Source organism: Centruroides vittatus, unplaced genomic scaffold (genome assembly GCF_030686945.1).
Source record: "Centruroides vittatus isolate TY-2023 unplaced genomic scaffold, ASM3068694v2 contig_884, whole genome shotgun sequence".
Lineage (NCBI taxonomy): Eukaryota > Metazoa > Arthropoda > Arachnida > Scorpiones > Buthidae > Centruroides > Centruroides vittatus.
The window spans coordinates 1254454-1267590 of NW_027122576.1; the positions used below are offsets into that span (position 1 = coordinate 1254454).

Consider the following 13137-nt stretch of genomic DNA (forward strand, 5'->3'; position numbering starts at 1 on the left):
TTGTACGTATAGGATGATCTAGGAATTTAAAGCTGTGATAAATGAATAAAAACCTCATCTTATATGCGAGTAAATACGGTATATAGAAATATAAAGAAATGTATACAAATGCAATTATATATTTATCTATTTATTTTAAACTTTGTATTATACTTGTAAAGTACTATTTTTTTAGTAGCTTAGGAAACCGACTATAATTACCGTCGGTGAAACTTCCGTTAACGTAACGAGTACTTTACGCGGATTCGAGATTAGTTTGCCAGGCCTGGGCTTTTAAGCATGCACCGAAAAATTAGTAATAATAACGACAAATATCAAGTCAAATCAAAAGTTCAAATATATTTAATTAGCAACTAGAATGTACTACGTACAAATATCAATAATTCAAACAAAATTTATTAATGAAAATCAACAAGTCAACCCGACAATAAACTCAGCTACTTAGCTTAACTTAATATTAATTCCCCTTTGAAATTCGACAATCAAATACTTAGAAACTATGAACAAAATCTCTTACTAATTAAATGTCTATCCGTCACCTCACTATACGAAGAAACTATTTCCTCAATCCTTTCGATATCGTCAATCAAACTCCTCTTTAGCACCTTGGATCGTCCAATTATCAATCTGGACTTCTATCAGAAAATACTTCGCTTTCGAATCTACCTCGCTCTCAAATTCGCCTCGATTTGGAATTCACCTCTCCTTCTTCGGTTAACGTACGGGTTTTATACTGTGAGGTGACGTCACACTTGAGCTGGGTTACTCCTCTTATTTACATACGTAGTTGCTAACATTAACTTTCTGTTCTGGCAGCTTTAAGTTTCCGACAAAGCTTATAAACCGTTTACAAAATATTTATCATAATTTTCTGGGATGTTTAAGACTGTTTATCAAGTATTTCTCTACTAGTGATTGTGGGGACGCCCCCCTCTATTTTTTTTCTGCGGACTGTTACTTCCGCTGGGCAGCACAAGTGCGCAAGATGTTTCCTATGGCGCTTATTTTTCCGTGAGTTGTTTTATCTTCATTTTTCATTACTAACAAGAGAGTGGTGGGGAACCTTCGTCCTAAATAAACATAAACCCCAAACAAAAGATAATAAAACGGAAATAATAATAAAATAAAAATAACGTTCGGACTCAGTTCCTTACATACTTAATTTGTTTATTTACAGTAAATATATATATTCTTAAAGTTGATAAATTTAAAAAGTATTTTAAATTTATAAACTTTTTAATTTATTTTCTCAGTCTTTTTTATAATACATGACGAAAAACATTATTCTTCAAAATAATTTCCACAAATTTTTTTTATAAATTTATATTCTGGAGTTTTTCCTGTTAAAATATTCAATTTATCTTCTGCATTCTCTAATTAATTCAAGCCACTTATTACATCTATAAAAATATAATGATGTTATATATTTCAAATAAAAAATGAAATGAGGAGTGCTAGTCTATTTAATTCTGAAATAATAGATGATTTGTAATTGTAATTGTTGGGGGAAATGTTAAAAATTAAAATTACTAAAATTATTTTTAAAATTAAATAAAACTAATAATAAAACTATAAATTAAAAACTAAAATATTATGAACATTGTTCTGCAAATGATTTCTATACCAGCAACACTGGCATTTTGGTATTGTCTCCAATGGGAACTTTTTTCTAGGAAGGGGTCTCTATCCATTTTGCCAGTGTAATTTTGAATGGAGTCAAAGTTGTCATTCAGATTCATTTTCTTATCCAAAGGATTTATTTTCTCCACTTCTGGAGGATTTTTCAATCTATTTTGTTTTATTTTTATTTAGTTCAGAGAATTTTGCTGTTTTTTCTGCAGAGTTTTGTTTCTTTTAGTTCTGCAGTATCCAGAATAAAAACAGTTTCCATTTAGATACTGTAGAACTAAATACCATCAGATACTGTAATTCCATTTTAACAGATGCCTCAAAACAAGTAAATTTGGTTCTGAAATGTTTTTGAAATTGTTATATTGAGAACTGTAAAATCAAGGATCAACAATATTATTACTTTTATCTGGACTCTTATTCTATTTTTGTTATTTTATAATATATTTTAAAAAATTTTATTTTCAGCTGGTGTATGAATTATTTCTTAGATTTCTTGAATGTCCAGATTTTCAACCTGGAATTGGAAAGAGAGTGATTGATCAAAAGTTTGTTCTTCAGGTATTGTTTTTTTTATATCTTTTTTACATTTATTTAAATTTTATATTAGAATATTTTATTGCAATTAAATACATTTCTGTAATATTATTAGGTTTTATTTAACCAAAATATAAATTATTTAATGTAAAGTTAATGCAGTCATCAGAATGGATCACTATTTTTAAATTAGTCACTTTTTCTCAACTATTTCGGCGATATATCACTATTTCTTACTTTTTCTTTCGTTATGGGCAATAACAATTTTGTCACACCAAGCTGTTACATGTTACTTTATTAATTAATGTTTAAATACTTAAATTGCGACGTCCATAATGTCTTGTTGCACATTGAAAACTTCATGTTATTACATGACTTTTGAGGTTTTAAAAATGTTAGTTATGCAGTATCGTGAATGTGAGAGTGCACAGTCTAACATTAACAATTTTTTTCAAAGTACAATATTTTAATTTCTTCCAAGCTCATCACAGTTAACCTTTACACCTTCAATTTGAGGGCGGGTGTTAATAAACCAGTCTGTAAAGGAAAACCAAGTGCAAAAAATGATAGTGTTGTTTTAAATTATGTTTATCATTTCTCAATTTTTGTTTTAATAATTTTGATAGTGTTACAAAATTACTGATTAATTTTTTTTCAAGTTAATATTTTATAAGATTTGTTTATTAAGGGACAATTTAATAAATCATGTAATGTTTTACTTTCCCAGCTTGTTATGTATATAACACAGGAAAATATTGGAATTGTGTCAAACTTGATCCTCAGAGGTTTTTTTTTTTTTGCAAATCTCCACATTTGTTTTGATATCTCCTGAATCCAAAAAAATTCCATGTGTGTTGGCTAATATTTCGTTTAATCTCTCGGGACGGGGTAATTATTAAGAAATGAAATTTAGTGCAGTAGCTTATATATAAAGAGCATTGATACTATTAACTTTTGGTGGTTATGGATTGAGGAGTGGAAATATAGAAATGAGTTGTAACTTGTATAAAGTCAAACTTCATGAAGATCTTATTTATTAGCAAGGCTGAGGCCAATGTTTTAAACACAAAAATGTGTACACTGGATGTTCAACATCAGCTTTCCTGTAAGCCTAGAACGTCCAATCGTACACCTTTTTGCGTTTAAAACCTTGACCTTGCTATTATTAGCATTTAAAATTTTATATAAAACTCATCTTTACTGTCAAAATTAAACTATTTGCAATTTTGTAATTATTAATAATATAAAAGTTGTTTTTTAACAAAATCTCATAATGGATGGCACCACAAACTAATTTTAAATTTGTTCTATTACGTTATCATGTTTTTGCCGGAAAAGTTATACATTTAATTTCTAGAATTTTTATTTAATGAAATGTCTTGTTTTAAATTTTAATAATTCTGCAACTCTGAAAACTTTTTCTAATTAATAATTTTAACCAAAAATTTTAATTTACAAAATTTAAGAAGATAACTTATTAGAAAGAATGGTAAATATAGAGGCAATTTTTCTGTTTTTTGAAGAGAGACGTGCTATATATCTTTTAATAGACTCTTCCTGCATTTAATTACCAAACTGGCTGATTGACCCAGCACTTAATAGCTTATTGTTATGTTCTCAAAAAATAAAGAAACCAAGTAAAGAATAGTTCAAAATATACAGCTATAGCAAAACATAATTAATGACCCCGTTTTGCTAATTTTGGTCAACTGACTCATGTACAGCACACTTGAAAACAAAACTAGAAATTCCTGCATTTTGGTTTTGCCAGAGACTGGCGTATATTTGAGTCTTTGCTGTAAGGCTGCATTTATGCAAATGTGAAAAGAGGGGGGAAACACAAAAGCAAACTTTTTGGATCAAAATTCCAGTTGTGACACCATTTATGTAGAAGTGAGAAATGGAATTTCGTGTATTTGTGCAAGAAATGCACACAAATGTCTAGACACCGTGTGAGCATTAGTTCTAAGTTATGCCCCTGTGGCAAACCGTACCAATAGCAGGAAGCTCAATTTGTGATATTTTCTGGTCATAATTATAAATTATGATTGTTTTATTTGAAATTACTATTAGTGAATAATGAAAATACATTATTGTTTTTTAAACAAAAGAAAACATTCTCAAACTAAATTAAAACGTCAAATGAAACAAAATCATAAACGTAAAATAACATTCAAACTTGACTCTTTACAAATAATATATAATCATCATGGCCAACTAATTTTATTTGTCACTGTTTAGTCACTTTTTCCTTGTTAGGAGTTACTATTCTCACTTATTTTGAAGCCATTTTCTATTCCAAGGCCTGTTAACATATTATTGTATATTGAAGATTTTTCTGTGACTTTACATAATATGCAAGGCATATTTGAAATGTTTTAAGCCTAAATATGAAAGTAGAATTGGGAAGGATAGATATACTGTTATGATTGGACATGATAGGATGCATCCTCAAGTTGGCAATGGTAAAGTGGACAGCCAAAATTCAAACAAAATTGGCAATTGATAGTAGATGACACTCACATTTTAGACAATAGATAACAGTGCTGACAAAGACATGGAAATTCATAACATCATCCTTCAGTATAGTCAAATAACAATGAAATTTATTGTGGGAAAGATGAAGGCATTGCTAGAGTGCAAGCAATCATTCATGAATTGTTGGATGTGCAGGAAGTGTCTGCAAAGTGGATCCTTCAAAGTCAGTTAGTGGACTAGAATTACCATCCTGCAGTGTTGGCAGAACTACGTTTGAATATCTGAGTGACAACAGGAAAGATATTTTGTCATGTCACAATTATTCAGGATGAGACTTGCATCTATCATTTTGATCTTGAAATAAAGCAGCAATCAAAACAGTGAAAGCAAAGGACTCTGCTTTCAAATTCCTTTCCTTAGCTTTCCTTCCCAGCAGAATGTAACCTGCTGCTCAGATTCATTGGTGACTGCTGACTTCTTGAACAAAGGACAATCAAAACTAATTACTATTAGAACTTGATCTGGCAACTGCAGAATGCCATAGAAGGAAAACACCCTGAAAGTTGGAATGGAGAGTCATTTTCTATCAAGACAGCATATTATACTACATAGCATGTCAGTCTTTGCAAGTAATTCATAAGTATGGCTTCAAACTTTTTGAAGAAAGATCTTGTTTGCCTGATCTGACATCATAAGATTTTTACTTGTTTTCCTCTATGAAAATTCACTTGAAATGGTTGCACATTCTCAAAAATGATATTTTCAGAAGCAGTGCATGTTTGATGTGAAAGTCAGAAAACATAATTTTTTTTTTATTGATGGCAGTAGTATTATGTCATAGAAGAATAAATCAAACATTTGTAGAGTTTCAACAAATGGCAATGACCTCTTTACAGGTAGGCTGGAAACTTTTCAAACATCCTGTATAAATTACATCAGATAAAAGAAAGTTTTTAAAATAATTAAAAATATAAAGAATTTGGATTTAAAATAATAGCAAATTGTCTTTTTAAATACTATCATCCTTATAAAAATTAACAATAAATAATTGAAAATAACTGCATGTTAAAAATTTAAATATTGGAGAGAATCTGATTAGTAATTAAGAACTTTTGTCAGTTGTAAGTGTACTTAAATATGAGGAAAATTTCTAAGTCTATGTAGACTGAGAAATATTCATTTTAAGATAGTCACTCAAAGTTATAGAAAAGTCATCAATACTCACTATCACTTTATTTTTTATAAAGCTAGATCACTTGTAATTATCAAAATGAATTGAATAGAAAATAGAGGAGTGAGGAAATAGGCAAATTCAGTACTAATATTCATAGATGATTAAAGTAATTTTAATGAGATTCCATGATTAAATTATCATGCCAATTTATAGATAACATTTGTAAAATTATGAAAAATTGTATATTGGTTTATAAATTTTAATCAACAAGTCTTGTAGATCTATATTCTTACATTCACTTATGGCAGTTGTACAGTACAACATTTATGTATTCCATTTATAATAGTTCCAAATATATGAAAGTATATTGGGATTATTATTTTAAATGTGATTAGTAATAATTATATTATTAATATATATATATATAAACCTGAACATTATTATAATCAATCATTAAATACCAATTATTTCATATTAAAGTTTGGCTAACAATTATCAAAGCTTAGTAATTTGATGCAAAGGTAGACAGTTAAGCCATTATGTTGTATTACTTTTAATAATAATAATAATTTTTGAATTAAATTTAATAATTTAAAATATTCTAGAAGGAAAGAGCAGACTAAAACCTACAACTTCTGCTTGAATGAACTATTATTGCAAATAGCTTGTATTCACTATACATGAAATCTGTACTTTGATCTTCTGTTATTCAGCATTAATGCATAACCCTATATGAAAGTTTGAATTACTGTATATTGCAAAGGATGTACAGTATTTTGTGAATTTTTAATTTAATTTTTTTTGTTTACTTTTATTATTATCTTAATTAAAAAAAAATAAAAGGACATCATTTTAGAATTGAATTGATGAGTTTGACATCATTTTTGTACTGTTTAAAATTTGCTCAATCAACTTTTCTTTTGTCAGCAAGAAAACCATTCTTTTGGATCTTGAAACTATAAATGCATCAAGAGTATTTGTTTTTTTTTTTGTTGTAACAAAGAATGAACAAATGCCAATTGAAAACAGTTACAAAACAAAAACCTTTTTCATTTCTAGAACAGTAGCTTGCATACTAAATGTATTAGCTGTCTTAATATCTAACAACTAGGTTTTTACATTTTATATTGAAAGTAACTTTTCACATTGTTCTAGAATAATAATGCTTTTTAAATATATAATAAAATAAAATTTTTTGTCATTAACATCATTGATTTATTTTAACTGACATTTATAATTTCTGAGAATAAAAAAATTTCTATTTTTTTTTAAGGACAAAAAAATATAATAAAAATTGTTATTAATCTGTAAAGAAAAACACTGTATGCATTTATATTGTGCTTATTGTGGATGAAAAAAGTTTCTGTTGCTTAATCCATTATTATTTGGATAAATTAATTTAATTTAAATTGTTTTCTACAAAAATTTTTAAAATTCAATAATGTTGGAATATCTTCAATACTGAGTATCATTTATTAAGCAGATTAGAAAATAAACTGAAAATAATAAAAAGTATTGTTTTTAAAATAAGATAAAATGTAAATAGATTAAAGTGTTTTAGATAAAATTTTACTTTAAAATAAATAAAAACTTGTTAAAGAAATTGTTTATAGTAATTCTGAAAGCTTTTTACTCAAATTATTTTGTTTTTAAAATTAGGTAACAGCAAATTTCACTTGTTAACAGTTTAATTGGATTAAATGTTCATTTAAAATTAATATTGTGCAATTTCTTCTGTAATTTTGCTTTATATGTTATGATTTTTCTTTGTAAATGCAATATTTTTTTATTAAAAAAAAAGTTAAATCTCTTATATAATACATATCTTTTCACACAATAGTATTTAAATAGATTAAACTATGATGTGTTGAAAAGAAATTGTTAAAGGTATAAAATATCAAGTAAATAGACAAGAATATGTCAAGTAAATTTTTTTATTAATGCTATTAATTGGAGGTAGGTAAATCCTATCTACAAATAATTGAATATTAGAAAGTATTCAATATCTTAGATATTATGTTGATAAAAAATAAATTCAGATACTATGAAAACCTCCAATATTATGCCGTATGTATAGTCATTTTGGAACTTGAGGGACCTTGAAACATCAAAGAAATGCTAAAAACTTTGTGTTTTTTTTTCCCCAGTATGTATATAGGTATGTGTGGAGGGTATGATTTCATTTATCCACTTTGAAGCTTAATAACTCCTCCATCTTTGAAAATTTCTGAAATTTTGCAGAGAGTTTTGTGTATTAGGGGGATTGCCATTAAGTTTTGGTGGTTAAAGGTCAAAGGAGTGGGAGAGTTAGAGGGGATTTGTGTAGTATCTTGAGTGGAGTCTGACTTAATGAAGATTTTATTCATTATTGGCATTTACAATTTTTATGAAACTTATCCCTACCCTCAAAATTAAGCCTTTTGTCATTATGTAATAATTAATTATATAAAAATTTTTTAAATAAATTATCATAACAGATAGCATCACATGCAGTTTTAATGGTGTTGCCAGAAAAGTTGTACAACTCATTGCTGGATTTTTTTTATTAAAGCCAAACAATTGTTGGATTTTATTAAGCTATATTACCACTACTATTACTAATTAAATGTAGTAATATAGCCAGACATAATCCGGCAATCATTTGGCTTTAATATGTAACTATTGAGTTTAGATATTTATATCTGGATTTTTTTAAATTGAGAATAAAAAAGCAAGAAAAATATGAGGATCACATCATTTGAAATTCTAAAGTTTGTCAGGGACATTGTAGATGGACAACCCTGGGAATATAGGAGAAAGTGATGATGATAATATTTTTTTGAAGCAATTTAAGGTCATAAAAATATTGGCAGAAATACAGCCTGCAGAAAATTTGGACTTGCCATCACTCAGCTTTTTCCTCTGAAGATATGTAGAGAGTATTGTATATGAAATGCCAGTGTAAACAAAGAACTATCCATCTATATTAGGGTTTCTCATTTCCCAGTCTTTTGCTTGTCTCGGGATTCCGGGATAAAAGTGAACTGTTCCTCGGGATCCCGGGAAATCCCAGGACAAAATTAATTATTTTTAAGATATACAAATTATCATGAAATCAAATGATATAATTATTTTTCATCTTTTAAAGTAATTTAATATGTTCCGCAACCTCCAAAATCATATTAATAACGCTGTGTAAGATATATATTAAAAATTTCCTTTGAACTACTAGAAATTTTCACAAATAGAAAAAATTTATTAAACTTTGCTGGAAACTGCATACAACAACAACAACAAAATGCTTTGAATTCAGTTTTAAAAAAATGAACTCAGATCAAACTTCTAACTTAGAAGGCAATTTTCGTTTTTTAAATAAAATATAATACAAAATATTGTAAATTTTTATAAGATTTTAAAAAGCAAAGATGGTCGATACTCCGATCACTCAATCTAATTCTTATTTTAGTAATAAAAAGTCTTGCTACAGAGAATGCCTTTTCCGATTCAATTGATGTGATTGGAATAGTGTTTAATGCATTTAAGAGAAGACAAATATTATGTGTTTTTCATCTGTATCCTGAAAGATTTCTAGTTTGTTTTCGAGATTGTAGTACTTCTTTTGTTCTCTAGTATTCTTGATTTGTCTACCTCGACTGCTTTAATTGAAACATCATAGCCCAATAATTCGGCAGTTCATTTGTCTTTAATAATCAGGTTATGAAGAAAAACTTCATACTCGCAGACACTTCGTACTCGTTTGTATCCTTTCCCAATTTGCACAACTTGGCGTTAAGCAGTTATTGCAGCTACTGGGCATGGTTAAAAATTAAGACAACATAAGCACAATTATTACAGATATTACAGGTAAAGAATTTTGAGAGTCCTGCCACGAATAAGCTATGTATTGATTATTGACCATTTGTGACATGCCATAACAAGTAAAAATTAAAAAAACTAATAAGTAGGTTTAAAATTAATAAATACAAATGTATTATGACAGTTTATGAGTTAATTATACTTTCTATTTGCAAAATTTCCTCAACCTTAACACAAAATAAGAAAAAAGTGAATTTTTAAGAAATTTGTGGAATTTCCCAGGATAAGAAAAATTTCCTGGGTTAAAAAAACAACCGGGATCCCGTTTGAGAAACCCTAATCTATATCATTTCAGCATTTGATACTGTTAGAAGAGAACAAGCACTCTTTGAAAGAGTATAATAAAATGTGGTTTGTCACTATACTCTCTGTAATGAAGTTGATGATTGCCTAAGGAAGAAATGCAATTGCCACTTCAGATGCCCACGAACAGACGAGTCGATAAAACCACTGAACACTGGTAGTTGGTCATGGGTTCACACCTCACCAACAGGCTGGCCATGTGGAATTTTCTGGAGTTTCTTCACATTAGTAACACCTAAATAGGGGCCATTTTCCCAAAAAAGACCTCCTGGGCGTATTTCCTCTCTTGATAGATTGTCCATGTGTCATGTTGCCATAATCAAATAACACCAAGCCACTTCAAACATTTATTATAAACGTCTGACATGTCAGATTTTATATAATTATTAAACATTTACTAACATTTACTTGATTTTTTTTGAAATCTCTCCTGCTAATTATGCTAAAGTGGGAATACCAAAGACTGATCAGTATCGTGGCTGTTGATTGGGACACTCCTCTAAGTTTTTCTACAATTTTTCTTATAGTTTTGAGTAAGTGTCCACTACTGCAACAGTTTCAATATTTTCTAAGCCAGAAGACCATCCAGAATGAGATTCATCTGCAAGATTGAAATTCCCTGTCCCTAAATTTTTTTGAACCACTGCTGACATTTTCTGATATTTGAGGAATTATTGCCATACACACTGCATATATTGTTTGTCACTGTAACTGCAGTGTTTTAAAAAATTATATAACATTACATGACTTAAATATTTTGATAAGCTCATTTTGATTGACAATAATAATTTCACTTTTTAAAAATAGTCAAAAACCATTATTAAAACTGTTAAGTAATGAAAAAAGTTAGTACTTGGGATGATTGGTGTATTATGTAAATTATGTTATAGCATGAAAACAATGCTCAGAAAATGACATTACTTATGACTCAACCCAATATATAAAAACTGTGTATTTATTTAAGTATAAAAACAAAATGATTACAATTAAGTAGATTTAACTACAAAACTAATTTGGAATTTAATTTCTTATTTGAATAATTTTATAAAATGATTTATTAAAACTAACATTTTAATTTCAGCTCCTTGAACTATTTGATAGTGAAGATCCAAGAGAGAGAGATTTTCTGAAAACAGTTTTACACAGGATTTACGGAAAGTTTCTTGGTCTTCGAGCTTTTATTAGAAAACAGATCAATAATATATTCTTAAGGTAATTTTTTAATAAATTTATTGATGAAATTCTTTTAATATTTTATTTATAGAAATTAGTTTTAAATATATCAAATAAGGTACATTATTATTGTTATTTTTAATTATTCAGTTTATGAAATTAAGATTTAAGCATACTAACTTTAAATAAATCATACAAATCTATGGTTATCATTAACTAAATATATCACTTTACACAGTTATAGGAGTCATGAAGGGGCATTATCCTGGATTAACAATTTTATATACACGGAATATACAATTCTGTTTTAGATCTGTTACATTCTAGTAAATCAAAAAATCTAATATTAGAACATGCCAATATTCAAATTGTTCATTACCTGGATAGCACATGACAATTGCATTTTAATTCAAAATAAATTTAAACTTTCAAGCATTGACATATTAAATTGGAAAACTAAATACAAATATTTATGTTTATGCCATAACAATGTAGATAAATAATTTTTTATTAAAGACAAAGTAAAATTAAATACCATTCATTGTAGTTGCCTCTTTGTCTAGACAAACTGCTTTAGAAAGAGCAGTTTTTATCTAGAGAGGTTTATGTTTGCTGAGACCAAGCAAATGTGTTATATTTAGACATTAGAGTTGCCTTGCTAAAGGTTATAGAAGATAAACACTGCACATATAACCAATATCCAGCAAGAAGAAACTACAAGCGAATGTTTTCATCCATGTTTAAGGGGCATTGTCAGACTAACTGTTAGCCTGATGATGCCCATTAAACATGGATGAAAATGTTTGCTTTATTTTTAGTTTCTTCTTTTCTGGATATTGGTTGTATGTGCAGTGCTTATTAAGGTATATCCAGTTTTGAATAGTTGAGGCTATAGAAGAATTATTTATTGTCACAGTTAATAATTCTGTACCCATAAAACAGAAAGGTGGTGGTATGGATCTGTGGATTTAGATACTGAAGGACTAACGTTATAGACACAAAAGTGATCACAGTGGACAGTGGGCAACTATGCATTGTCAATAAGATGTGAATCTATATGTGTAATGTAATATAGTAATATAACATAATAATTAAATATTTAGAACTAATCATTTTATTATGATTCTATTAATATATTGAAATGATTTTGTGACATTTAATCTATTTAGAACCCTCTGAATTTGTTTATTGGTTCTAAATTGAAACTAACTACTTTATTATGGAATTATAACAGAACAGTTAGTTTTAATTAATTCTGTTATAATACAGTATTTTGATAATATATTACAAATGTATCACATTAATTCTTATGAATCATAATCATTTGTATATTATATCTTACTGATGATGCATAATTGCCTAGTATTAGATATTTCTATTGTTTTGAATCTTATTTAGTGCATTTATTTACTTTTTATTACTTATAAATTTTATTATGTAAGTAAGTGAAAGTTTAAAATAAAATATTTGAGATATAGCGTCATAGAAGCCTCTTCTGTGAGGCTTACAGAATTGTGTTTGTTCTCAAAATCTGTTTTATCAATATTGATTAAAATTTGTCATTTTCCATTAATTGCAATGAGGAATCAAAAATGCAATAAAAAAAATGGGGGCCCATGACTTTGTTTTTGAGATATAATGTTGTTTCACAAGTACATGTGACAAAGCAAAATCACACGAATCACACAACTTTGTTGTGCGATGTTTCACGGTTGCTAGCATGTCTTCTATGGGCTTCACTACAGAGTTGAGTTTGTTCTCAAAACTTAAAGGGTCAGTTTTGACAAAACTTTGTCATTTTTCAAAATTGCAATGAGGAATTCAAAAATATAATGAGTGTCCATTTAAATGTAAAAAAAATAGGGATTGAAAGATTTCTGATATACAAAGGGGTTAAACTGACAATGTCAGTGTTCTCTGATGCGACTGAGCATGCCTAAAACGATTTAGGCCTAGGGTTCAAAAATATAAACAGCATTGAGTGCACC

At 28.1% G+C, this 13137-nt stretch overlaps 1 protein-coding gene across 1 annotated transcript in view; it reads left to right on the forward strand.

The window, feature by feature from the left end:
• The window catches only part of LOC136983664 (serine/threonine-protein phosphatase 2A 56 kDa regulatory subunit epsilon isoform-like), a 109708-nt gene that overhangs the window by 82831 nt on the left and 13740 nt on the right, over positions 1–13137 (forward strand). The window contains exons 4-5 of the mRNA XM_067280472.1: positions 2098–2190; positions 11058–11188. Of these exons, the coding sequence (XP_067136573.1) occupies positions 2098–2190; positions 11058–11188 (224 nt within the window). The remainder of the gene's footprint in view (positions 1–2097; positions 2191–11057; positions 11189–13137) is intronic.